The sequence below is a fragment of the Ictalurus furcatus genome, chromosome 7 (genome assembly GCF_023375685.1).
Source record: "Ictalurus furcatus strain D&B chromosome 7, Billie_1.0, whole genome shotgun sequence".
In the NCBI taxonomy this organism is placed as follows: domain Eukaryota; kingdom Metazoa; phylum Chordata; class Actinopteri; order Siluriformes; family Ictaluridae; genus Ictalurus; species Ictalurus furcatus.
In genome coordinates this window covers 9,398,654-9,411,929 of record NC_071261.1, presented here as the reverse complement: position 1 = coordinate 9,411,929, position 13,276 = coordinate 9,398,654, and the positions used below count along the sequence as shown (strand labels likewise).

At 39.0% G+C, this 13,276-nt stretch overlaps 1 protein-coding gene and 1 non-coding gene across 3 annotated transcripts; both read right to left on the bottom strand.

Moving 5' to 3' along the window:
• Window positions 1-1,284: 1,284 nt before the first annotated feature.
• LOC128610857 (U2 spliceosomal RNA) lies at window positions 1,285-1,482 on the bottom strand. Its single transcript, XR_008386458.1, has one exon. It is a non-coding gene; the product is annotated as a U2 spliceosomal RNA (small nuclear RNA).
• Window positions 1,483-4,242: 2,760 nt separating this feature from the next.
• Window positions 4,243-12,402, bottom strand: psmb5 (proteasome 20S subunit beta 5). 2 transcript variants are annotated; one of them, XM_053628283.1, is made up of 3 exons: window positions 12,169-12,402; window positions 7,397-7,703; window positions 4,243-5,062 (listed from the first exon to the last, which is right to left on the bottom strand). In XM_053628283.1, exons 1-3 carry the CDS (start codon window positions 12,373-12,375, stop codon window positions 4,776-4,778), a joined length of 801 nt encoding a protein of 266 aa, XP_053484258.1. In that variant the 5' UTR covers window positions 12,376-12,402; the 3' UTR covers window positions 4,243-4,775. The 2 variants fall into 2 exon arrangements, with proteins under 2 accessions (XP_053484258.1, XP_053484259.1); XM_053628284.1 differs by lacking the exon at window positions 12,169-12,402 and adding an exon at window positions 11,090-11,500.
• Window positions 12,403-13,276: the final 874 nt, after the last annotated feature.

The window sequence follows — 13,276 nt, the reverse complement described above, 5'->3', positions numbered from 1 at the left end:
GCACTATACACATAAAACTGTATTGAATTATATACACTATACAGTCATTGGTTTCCACATGTAAAACGAGCATCTGAAAATGGGTTAATCAGACAAATAAACATGCCTGCATTGTGTAAGAGCTTCTGTCCGAAGTGCTTCTGTTGCTGCCTTCAACTCTTATTGAAAACATTGTAATAATGAGGTGAGTGCACTTGAATGATACTACAATATCATAATGACAACTTCCATTCATCAATTTTCTATACCGCTTATCCTACGCGAATAAAGTAATATAATAATATAATATGATATAATAAGCAAACAACACTGATCTCTTCAGGTTGTGAAATTTACTTATAATAATATCTTAATAAAGTACCCATTTGTGAAATTTAACTGTGATTTCAGGAAATGTGTTTCGGTCCCGTTTTATACTGATGTATAAATCAGTAACAGCAACAGCACGTGTGCATTTTATTTACAAAGTATACAGTCACAAATGAAAATAGGAACCCTTGCATAAAAAAGTTGGTTTTATATATTTAAAGCATTTAGCATTTCACCATAAAACAAAATGCTTTGCCCTTGAGGCACCCATAACAAATTAAGATATGCCTACATACATTTTTTTGACTACTAGAGGCCTCTAGTGGGCAATTGAAACCTTGAGAAACAAACCAATTTTCAACACAGTTGGCCCTTAAGCCAAGGTTGAACACCCAAGTGTTAGTACATTACATATCTAATTGAATAAGTGAAATTTGAAACTAATTTCTGAAATTGCATTATATTTAAGATTTTAGATATTTTGCATTATAGCATGTCGGTCTTGTTATAAAAACACATGACTTAGAACCCCTATGTCAGGCTTATTTCCCATATTTTGCATTATTAGTCTATGGGAAGATTGCTCTGGCTATAGAAAGACATGACTATCCTTAGCCAAGCCCTAACTCTTGCCAAAGTTTACACTAAGGCAATCTCTAACCTTAGTTCAACCCCAATCCAAGGACAAACTTAACCATAGTACAAAGCCAACCCTAGGTAACAGATATCTAAACCAACTTTAACACAAATAGAACCCTAACCTTAGGCAAACCCTAACCTTGGTCAAACCACAATCCTACACCAACCATAGACGATCCTTAACCCTAGCCCAACTCAAACCATAGTGAACTCTAACCTAGAGATTTACATAACTAAATAAATGAATGAGAAACATGGTGCGAAGACAACAAGCCAAACAAAGATAGCTTTTGAGAGTGGTCAACAAGAAAACAGTACCATTTCTTCAGCATTTGTAGAAGGTGTTCCATTCCTCAAGGCACCGTAACACCAGGTCAATGCGTGAAGTGGATGGAGCAGACCCCGTCTTCAGACATCCTGTACTAAAAATCTAAAAACATGTAATATGAAGTCCTCATATTGAGGTTATCACAGATATTAAACTGAGAAGGATAGATAATACACTTGATCTTAGGCAAAAGGCTGAGAAGCTTTTAGCACACGCACGAGCCCCTGGCGCATGGAGGGGCAAAGGTGTTGGTTAGGGAAGGTTGAGTGGCCAGATTCCACCATGACATATCTGTCATTGCACCAATAATTAGACTGTGTTCTAGAAGAAGGAACTACTTCTTGTCAAACTTTGTGAAAAGATTTAATTCTTTTTTACAAACTCTTGGTTGGGACCAAGAACATATTTAGCAAGACCAATGCAAAGACTGAAACAAGGCCAAGGACAAACGACAATAAGTCAAATACAAGTCCAAGTCAACTCAGAAAATGTCTCCAGACCAGACTAGAATACAAGACTGGATTTGAGTCCAACAACCCTTGGACACTTGCCTCCATATTGCTATTGGAGACCTAGCAAGAAGTCTCAGGGTAAGGTGGCTTGTGTTGGTATATTCCCCTTCTTGCAAAAGGACACGGAAATTTTAGAGCATATTACTTTGAAAACAGAAAGAAAATGGTAAAAACAGAAAACAGATTAAAACCCTAGCACAAACCTAATTCTAGGACAACTGTATGCCAATGCTAACCATGGGGAAAGCCTAACCCTACCCAACTTTATTCCCATCCATAATCCTAGGCCTACCCTAGACAAAACCCTAAACTTTGGAAAGCACTACATAGATGGAATGGCTAATAAATTAACGAGAAGCATGGTGGGAAGATAGCAAGCTGCCCAAAATTGAGCATCTGTGAGAGGTAAACAAGAAAATGGTTCAGCTACATTTACTGCAAATCAACAAACAGTACTTCATCCCTTTGTTAAAAAGTCTCAGCATGAGTGCACACACGTACAAGATGGTAGACAGCAGAGTGAAACTCAGTAATTATGAAAAACATGTTGAGATTTGAAAGCAATATCACCACCACATGCCAATCAATTTTAGCAAGGCGGAGCCTAATTTACTCCGAGTATAACTCATGATTGCTTAAATAAACTCACAAGAAAATTGGAAAATAAGTGTATAAATGAGCAGGTACACAGGTATTCCTATTAACATGGACAGTGAATGTATACATGAAAGATTCATTAGAGGCTTGTTGGGAATCTATATGTGGTATAAATTGGCCATAAAAAAAATAAAAGGAAAACTCCATACCATGCTGAATTAGGAATACATGGTTCTAGCCATTCGCAACTGGTTCTGTACACCGATCAGTGTGCATTGCTTACCTGGGGATGAGATGCACCAGGATGTAGTATGGAAAGAAGGCAAGCCAGCGAAGGCAGTGTAATGCTCTGGGCGATGTTCTGCTAGGAAACCTTGAGTCCTGGCATTCATGTGGATGTTACTTTGGCACGTACCACCTACCTAAACATTGCTGCAAACCAGGTACACCCCTTCATAATAAGAGAATAACACATCCTGCCACACAGCAAAAATGGTTCAGGAATGGTTTAAGAAACATGACAAAGCGTTCAAGGTATTGACCTGGCCTCCAAATTCCGCAGATCTCAATCCGATCGAGCATCCGTGGGACGTGCTGGACAAAAATCCGATCCATGGAGACCTCACCTCTCAACTTACGGGACTTAATAGATCTGCTGCTAATGTCTTGGTGCCAGATACCACAGCACACCTTCCAAAGGTCTTGTGGAGTCCATACCTCAACAGGTCAGAGCTGTTTTAGCAGCACAGGTGGGGACCTACTTAATATTAGGCAGCTGATTATAATTTTATGGCTGCTTGTTATATATTGTTAATTATAGCCATATCTTTACAAAACTACCTGGTTACTCACCACTAATTCATGAAATGTTAACAGAAGGGCTAAATAAGCAAACCATTTAAATGCTGTTTATGTTAGGAGTTGTATTAAACACGCCCGAGTGCTGAGCACAAAATCTAAAATTTACACAAAACCAGTTTCCCATACGTGGCTATTGCGGATGTTTCACTTACACATTAATCCTTGAAAAACTCATTACCATATTCAATTTGCAGTCTTGTTATGAGTGAACAGTTCTCGCTCTTCATTTTCTCGAAGCAGCGCAGTGGAAAAGAGGCTGTTCATTTACCTCTATTGAAATCCAATTTGTTCTCAAATCTTGTCACTATTCAGATTTGAAATTTGTAACTGCCCAAGGGTGATACCCTAGTGTGTATCCTCTGATCTGGTGGTATGGGCAGCTGGAAAGGTTAAGGAGCTGCATGGAACATAAACATTGTGGAAGAGAATGGAGATAAAAAATTTTTAAAAAAATTAATCAATTTAAAATGAAAGAGAAGGGAACTTTTAACAAGGCTAAAATCCTCACTGGTTAAAGAGAAACAAATTTAACACTGGGTCTTAGAATATTGGCTCCATTTTGTTCCAGCACGTTAATAGACAAAAATAAATAATGGGTTACAAAACAGGGTGTGATTTTCTCTTTTTTTTTAATAGATCTTTTTCCAGACCAATTAAACAAATGCACAGGAGTCTCCTGGAACAAGTTTAAAAAAAAAAAAAAAAAAAAAAAAAAAAGGTGTCTCACGAAGTGTTTTACTAATGTACTAAAAACATTAGAAAGCAAAAAAAATGAGCAAAAAGATTACAGTAAAAACAAAAGGACAAAACTAAGGATGTGTTGATACCAGACCGAAAACTGGTACCGAAATGAGTAACCGACTAACAAAATGGCCTTGGACCAATAATATCAATACTGACGCATCTCTAGACAAAACAAATGACTCAACCTCACATGTAGACGCCTATGAGTATTTAGGGGAGGGGGTAAATCAAGAAACAAGTAAACACCACAAGTAACAAAAACAATTCCAGGGTTTATTGCAAGTGTTAACAACGGTTATGTAGTGAAGTAATTTGACAGAGCTTTGACAGAGCTGGCCAGCTCAATATGGCCACTAGGATGCAATGTGTAATATCAATCACACCAAACATGAGGTATGCCTGACAAGGTCATATCACTGAGCTATTGACTAAATAAATGTAACTATATATTGCAAAACAAAAACAAAGAGACTGTGGTAAATAGGTTACAGTGGAATGACAGAGAGAGCACAAATTCAAAAAGTAGCATAACTTCTGCATTTCTAGGGTCCCAACCAGTTCCCTATCTGATTCACTGCCACAATTCTTCCAAGTTTAACTGTTGTGTTAGAAGAAAGAAGTGATCATAATGTACTAAATCAGGCTTGCCAAGACCAGAGTTGTGCCCCTAGACATGCCTTTCTTCCACTTGCTCTCTTAACTGTACTCTTCATGTTAACCCTGAAACCCTCAGAACCTTTGACTTCCCTCTGTCATATCCCACCCCTCCCAACCCGTTCCTCTCACTAGGCTTTCTGACTCTGGAATTGATGGTGGAGCGCGAGTACGTCATCTTGCGAGACCCTCTCCCAGCCCTCACTGTGTACACGGTAAAGGTTGACTTGGCCACCACTGTAGGCGTCACGGAAGGTGGCTTGGTAGATGGCACGGCGGCCAAGATCGCAGGCCTCCTCGATGGTCAGGTCAGTGCGGTGGCCACTGTCAAGGACTCCATAGGCGTACATAGAACCTGAGCCTACAGCAAACATATCACCACACACACGGTTCCCTTCAGAGTCCACATAGTAGAGCCCTGCAAAAGAGAGAGATTGGTATGTCAATGGCACAGTGGCATTCCCACCTCACAGTTCCTGGGATCGGTCTACGATTCCGACAGCCAAGACCAGATTTTTGTGTCTTCAAACACAAGCATTGGAGGGGAAAGAAAGACTGAGTACGCTTCTACTGTCTGCCCAGATTGAACAAGCCTTGTACAAGCTGCTGATACAGCACAGAAGTCTGTACCAGGGCTTGAGATATTGATCTCTCCAAAACACTCAAATTAATTATTGATCCATACCTGAGGATCAGACCTTACTCCGTTACATTACAGAAGAGGAATTATTTAGGGGTTTCATAACTGACCCAATTCCCCCCTCACAGGTCAGCAGTAAAGGTTATGGAACAAGGATAGGATGCATGGCACTGCATATTCTCCAGAGTGAGACACGTACAGCGAGCACAGATCGGTAATGGTGACTAGTGCCCCATCTGTCCTCAGCCAGAGCCGAGCTGCAGATGGGGCAGTAATGAGTACGAGTCCGTCACGCGGTCAACACACAGACGGCAGATGCACGCTGGCTGAAGTCAGACCGCCTGCTTAGAGAACTTTTAGCAAACGTCAGGCAATCACTGACTATTTAAGGATTGTCTATTACTGGAAGAGACTTTAAATGTTTTAGCTCAGAAAGGCTTTCAACTGGCAAATTGCACCTTCTATACGCATCGTTACCCCAGCGCGCTAATCGTTACAGTCCCCTGACTACTTGGGGTAATTTGCTAGACTGGCAAAAAAAATGTTTAAAAAAAAAGTAAAAAAAAAAAAAAAAGACAGCCTTTTCATTTCAGAAATGCATGAGGACTCCTCAGGAAAGCTGTGTAAGAGCACTTCAGGATACAATCACAGATAAAACCATACGTCTCTCCACATTTCCCAAACACCTGAAGTCATTTCACAACAAAGGCAGCTTGCAGTCACCCATTCTACATAATGGCGGTGTGCGTGAACATGGAGAATGAAGTTGGGAGAGTGTGATGAGGGTGACACAACTAGGAAACAATAAGCTCAGACGGTGCACGGATCGGAAGCAAGTTGGCGTGAACGGCTGCAAAAAGCACCTGAATTTGACGCCTTGTAAAAGTAAACAGGAGTCAATGGCGGTGAGACTGGAACGTTTCGTGGGTCTCAGTCTTTTTCATCGGCCAGGTGACAAGCACTTAGTGGTTGAGCTCTTTCTGCCTTCAAGAGCACATGCTTTTCTATACATGAGAACTTCACGTCAATGATCTCTAACCCTAGCAAATGGTGTCATATTTGGATAAATTTTTTTCCCTATTCATACTGGGACTAAAAGACAGGAAAAAGTGTAGTAGACATGAGCGTTGCTCTTAATGACTCTTCTTGTAAATCGAGACTTAATGAAGACAAATGTTGTGTAAATCATAATCACATCTTGTTTAAGAGACAGGCGTTGCCATTGAAGCTTTTATGCAACCATTATTTCCCAATTGGCTGGCAGATTAACAGTGTGTCAAAATAAAAAGGAATGTTTTAAGAGACCCCAGTGACTACGGGCGCTGCATAAACCCTATCGATCCAGCCAATCGGATTATAGACATGTCCCAATTGTCCTCTTAGAGAACCAGTGTCCATCATAATGCAACACAACGGTCACAAGCGGATTGATTTCCATTACGGCGCCGTAGTGCGTTCATGTCGACTGTGAGATTGTTCTCTCTCGAGGACTGACTGTCTTATTGCCCCCGAATCTCTGAGACACAAGGATTGTTGCACTAGTACAGGAAGAAGCATCGCCATCTGGTGGTAAAATAAAAAAAAAATTAAATAATGATGATGCTGGAAAGGATGGTTTATTCCAGTTTATTCTAAAGCCATGAACAGATTTCATCCTGAGTAGACTTATCCAATGTTTTAAACTGCAACATAATTTCTGTTCCAATCATAAACCAACTATTTTGGCATTATTAAGCCTTGGCAAACAAGTGATAGCTTTCATTCAAACAATTACTGAAAGAAAATAATCAACCACGAGAATAACCTTAACCTCAATTTTGACCTCGCTTCAATAATATTTTAAAAGAATGGAGGTCGGTTCAAGACACAAGCTACATGTGTATTGTGTGTGAATGGAAACTACAAAGGTTTCAGGGTAAAGCTTAAGCTTGTTACCTGAAGTAACCCAGGAATGGACTATATTGTGACAGTTACATTAAATTATCCCATATTATTTCACTACTTGTGATGTAATTCACAGGGTTTTTTTTTGGCCCTAACAAAACTGTTTCCATTTGAAGTCCATCATGACTTGAACTAGGTATTCTAAAAGGCAAGACACATTGTAGTTACCTGGTCCCCTCTTGTCCCAGCCACAGACCATGGTTCCCATGCTCAGACCCATTCCTTTGTACTGGTACACCATGTTAGCCAGCAGTTTGGAGGCGGCCGCTACGGAAATGCGCTCCTTGTTGCGCAGCTCATAGATGCGGCACTGCCTCGCCAGTAGGCGCTCCCAGAAACTGCAGTCAGCAGCTCCGCCTGCCATGGTACCCAGTAGATATGGGTTGATCTCAATGACCTTCTTCACTGTCTGAGACGCGATGTACGAACCAGCTGTCGCTCGGGAGTCCACCGCTACGATGACACCGTGCTGAAACTGAGAGAAACCAAAAATCAACAAGTGATTTTACAAATTAAACAAATAAAACTCAGGAACATGCATTTCATCCCACAAAGATAATGATTTTAAAAAATAAATAAATAAAAAATAGGCTCTACTTATTCAAAAACACATTGAAAAATGCAACAGCATCCACTAGGACACAGTGCATTGATAGTTGCACTTCACCCTTTTGACCACTAGATGGTACCAACATGCTAACAGTACACCACACTTATAAATGTTTCGGAATTCTGGACTGAAAGATTTATTTAAAAAATTAAAAAAATTTAAAAAATTTAGCGATGGCAACATTAATGTGCCACAATATAACAAGCAGGCATGAGAAAACTTGAGCTGGTCAATTATGACAGAATTTATGAACATGGTGTGAGCCATGACACATTAATTTACCTTCTCATAAACTAAATTTAATATTTTCAGTTAATTTTACAGACTGTATGCAAAAAAAAAAAAAAACCAACTCTTACCCTGTTCCACCTTGTAAACAAATACAATAAACATCAATGTTCAGTGTTTGAAGTCTGCTCCTCTTAAATATATTTAAAGATACACTATTAGACATTAGACATGTCATGGTTCTGGGCTGGAGTCAGTTCTCGAACTACTCTGTGTATATTGTATATATCTGACATAGGATGTGATTGGGTGAGTTCATTTACCCGTCAAATGCAAAGCGCTTTAGTTTAATGTTGTTTATTACTGATGCTCCGATCAGGATTTTTACAGACGAAACCGGTCCAGATACCAATCTTTTTTTGTTTAAGCTTTAATCAGGAGGTCTATCATAAACAGTTAAATGTAAGCTCTCTGCTCATGGTCACTGTTAATTGAATTAAAATGATAGCAATGAGAAATACTGTTGGTTAATTGATAAACAAGCATGAAATATTTATTTTTAAATATCTTAAACAATAAAGAGTCCTAATTAAAAGTAGACTAACACAAAAATTATCCATATTAGGAAAAAGGCTAATAGCTTTCTAAGGAAATAAACTAAGCTTAATGTCAAACTGATATTAAATGCAACCCACAGTAATTAAACATTATTTCATCACATTTTATTTATATTTTATGCAGTTATTATAATATCTATTATTTTACATTAAATTATTTATTTATAACTAAGCACGTTTTCTGTCTTTACATTTAAGAAGCTTTAGTTTTGTTTGTTTATCAGTTTTAGATGGGTTCCCCCAGTACAGTGTCCATGTCTGCTAATATGTTCTGGGGAGATTAAATCAAAACATGGAAGCTGGAGTTGACTTTTCTAGTGATATCTGGCAACCATGAGTTTAAATAAAGTGAATAGAGCTGTGTATTAGAGTTGGTGAAAGAAGAGCTGCAGCATACTGTACGTTTACAGACTGAACAGTTGGTACTCTTGATTATGATTGCTGAGGAATTATTTAATAAACATGTTTGAATTAAACCAACCTTGTAGCACTAGAGTTATTATTAATTGACTCCCCCGACACCGCTGTGTCTACACAAGCCTGTCACAGTCGCAGGTTAAGTTCATTTTGCGTGATCAATAAAAGATGGCTGTTTGTGGCATTGGGAAGTTGAGAGAAGCAGATGATGTTCAGTGTTACTCATCATCATAATGGCTTCTTTGCAGTATTGACACACTTGTTCAGTTGACTGAGGTGATGAAAAGCAGTGTGAAAGGAACTGTTGCTCGGTGTAGATGCATTTTAGACTTCCTACAGTTTTTATTCTGATTGTATTACACAACTCCGAATGGATCACTTGCACTGGTGCACCTAAATTTTTATTCACAGTCGCACAAAGTAATTTTCAGTCACAAATGCAAGTGAAATGGTTGTACTGTAGAGCCCTGATGGAGTACATGAATATATTCATAATTGTCACACGCTAAAACAGGCGATACAACAAAACCTCATTCTCGCCAAAGTGGTTTTTGGGATCGACTCGTTCTGGGCTCAGCACACAAAGCCGCAGAACAGACTGCCAAGCCAGTAGCTCAATGGTCCTCACCAAGGCTGAAAGTCGCACAACAGAAAAGTATCTGCCCCATCATTAACGTCAAAACCGAGGAGTCGGGAGTTCAAGAGAGTGAAGTCGCCCATGCTTTGTGTGGAAGGGATGTCATTATTCTCTCCTCTGTCACTCAAAGAGACACTAACCAATTGTGAGCATGAGTGAGCTCATGTATCTGGAAAATAGTGCTTTCCTCCAAGTATGTTCAGCCTTCCTGAATATGCATAACTGTTAGGGTGCCAATATACTATACTTTCACCACACTCAACTGCTAAGTGAGCTGCATTGTTCACATACTTACTTGCATATCTAGACGATTAAAAGAAGCGTCCACTAGATGGCACATCAAAGCCAAAACATCCTTATTATCTGGTTTGCAAATCAAACTAATGTTCAGCTATTTCATGCACAGCCGTGTGTAAAAAAAAAAAAATTATATTATATTTTATATTATATATCACACACACAATTTTTTTTTAAAAACGTGCTCCATTACTCTAAAACTTACTCCCGTCGTCATGATTGTCGTCATGACCTGCATATGCATCAGATCATGTTAAAATCAGCCTTTAGCCCTCATCCACCCAAGTTAGTAGGAGGGTGGAAAATGGCAAATGACTACAAAGGAGAGGGCAATGGGGTCAAATACACAAAAGTAAACAAACCAATTCCCTTGAAAGGATGCTAGGTTTAGAGTCAGACAAAAATATTATAATGTCAGTATTATTCTGCTTTCTTTGAGGGTTCCATATACGTTTCAAACAGTTTTCACTAGAAGGCGGCCAGAAGAGACACACTACGACTACCCATAAACCCTCTCTCTAGCTGCGTTTACATGGACAACAATAATCCACTCTTAACCCGATTAAGACCATACTCTAATTAAGAAACTACCATGTAAACAGCAATTTTTACTTACCTTAATCTAATTAAGGTCATAATCGAAGTAAGCAAAAATCTAATTAAGACAGGTGGAGTACTCCTGTTTTAGTCGCATTATGGACGTGTAGTAGTGACATGTAAACACCTTAATCACATTATGAACGTCGTGTGGGAGTTTTCACCACATTTTGCGACAGGGCACGATCACACACGGCAGTTTTACGGCGAACAAGAGTTCGGCTGCGTCCCAAATCGCATACTTTCCTACTATAGGCCTGTAGTGGGGAAAAATACATGTATCTAGGCTACTATATAGACGGTAATTACGCGATTTGGGACACACCCACCGCTTCAAGCAGTTGTCTATACGGCTTGAAGCAGTTGTCTATTTGCACGTACAGCATGACAAATAATTAACTGCACTTAAAGCGTTTGTAAAAAAATTAAATAAAAACACCCAAAACTGTATACGGTACCATAACGAAGACGAACTGTATGTTGATATGTGAAATTCTGGAGGGACGTCGGTCGGCATGGCGCGGTGACGTAATGACGCGGGCTGTTAATCTAATTATGTTCCATAACAAGTAAAACGGGTACATGATTGGAGTATTCTAAAAGCGGCTCATGTAAACACCTTAATCACATTATCTTACTCAGATTAAGGTCAATAATTAGATTAATGCTGTCCATGTAAACGTAGTCTCTGTCTCGCAACACCTAATGCATAAGTATAAAACAGGTTTGAACTGATTCGAAAGAATCGATTCAAATGAACGATTCTGTCTCGAGCTGACTGAGTAATTCGGATATTCCGTTACACGGAATGACGCAGATTTAATAATTTAACGACGCTACAACAGATTGCACTATTAAATCAGGTGGGGGAAGACACTTAAGATATAAACATTACATACTTTCACGGTTTAGATACATTTACATCAGCAAAGTGCATTATTATTATTATTATTATTATTATCTGTGTCGATCAAATTAATATTTGAAGTGTTTAAGTTTTTTTTAAGGATTTCCTAAAGAAAACAGAAAAAAACTTTTTTCTATGAAAGCAGGATTTAAACTTGCATAAAATCAAGGGCGATAGTTTGAATCCCAAAATGGCTCCCTACTGAACCCAAGTGTACTAGATAAGGCGCAAGTACGAAATACTTCATACTGCTCATAGTGCACTGATGTAGGGAATACGAAGCCATTTAAGATGTACGCTTACAGTGATATGGCAGCAAAGCGTATGAATAAGAAAAACGGTTTGCTTACGATACTGAAGATGTATTCAGGTTCATTGTACACAAATGAGAAATCAAAAAAGTGGCTCAAATTTTATAGTGTTTCGACTGCTTGGCTGGATGGATATATAGATAGATAGATAGATAGATAGATAGATAGAGCAAGTGCCACTGCAGAATGTGCTAGCTAGAAAGTGTTAGCTAGCTTTTAAAACACTATACACTTTATAAATCTACAAATATGCCCAACGACTGTCAGCTACTAGAGATAACTAGCTACTAGCTAACGCCACACAGCGACTGTAACTCACTTTGAACGCTAAGGTGGTTGTTCCGTGAAGAAACTCAATTTTTCTTTCAATTCCATCTTCTTCGCCTTCAAAATGTTTCAGCGTGAAATTGAGACGGTCTCCTGAAGTTTCATCGAAGCCGACAGCAGTGTCGTTAAATCCACAGCCAAACGTAAAAGGCTGTTCAAAATCCGCACACTCACTCTTCAACACACTAGCCAGCGCCATCTTTACAAATATCAACTCTGCCTTTCTTTCCGCCGGAACTCATATGCACTCACAATGGAGTACAGTTTGTTTATAGCGCCATCTACCGTCATGGAAGAAAAACACAATTTCCTGGGTTACATGTCCAGTCAGGTGGACATGTGATTCAGGTGCAGTTTGTGCTGTATGTTCGCTATTCCTGTGAAAAATGAGCATTTCTGCCATGCTATTGTGACATTACTAGTGTAGTTTGACGTTTAATAGGAGAAAAATATCAATGAGTTCAAACATATGGTATAAAAAAAAATAGTGGCACATCATTTATGTGATGAGGAGCATGATGTTGTTGAAACTTTGGAATCTGATGTATATCAATGTCTTTTGTTAGCAACAATCCAGCCAGTTAATTGTGATGAGTGATGTATATTTACGTCCTCAAAACAATTAACTGTAGTAAGTTTTGTAGATTTAACAAGCTAACATGTCTGTATGTCGACTGAGCTAAAGAAAAGACTAGTATACACAGCGTAACTCATTTAAAAGTAAATAAGTGCTAGACGCAGTGAGCAGCCATGTTGATTTGATGGCACCTGCTGAACATGGGTTTGAGGAGACTTTCCTGACTGTCTGAGTAGGAATTCTGAGCTAAGGGGGTGTTTTCTTTGGTCGAAAAATCCCGAGAGTTACAATTTTAGCTGAACACAGCATTATTCCCACGGGCACCACTATCAACAGGTAGTCGAACAACATGATAATAGACCGACATAATGATGAAAGAAGTTTTAAAAAACAGACAGTTAACTAATATCTCATTTCATGATAAAACAAATCTTGGATGCCACTGATGATCACGTTAGTGTCAAGTCCTCCAGGGTAGAGTTTTCCTTTAAGCCGATTTCCTCCCTCCATCTTCTTTCTTTTT

Excerpts from the sequence above, each read along its gene's own strand:
- psmb5 (XM_053628283.1), bottom strand. The coding sequence starts at position 12,375 with ATGGCGCTGGCTAGTGTGTTGAAGAGTGAGTGTGCGGATTTTGAACAG. Across the intron at positions 7,704-12,168 it reads CAACCACCTTAGCGTTCAAA|TTTCAGCACGGTGTCATCGT; the intron begins GTGAGTTACAGT and ends GGTTTCTCTCAG. Across the intron at positions 5,063-7,396 it reads CTGGGACAAGAGGGGACCAG|GGCTCTACTATGTGGACTCT; the intron begins GTAACTACAATG and ends TCTCTTTTGCAG.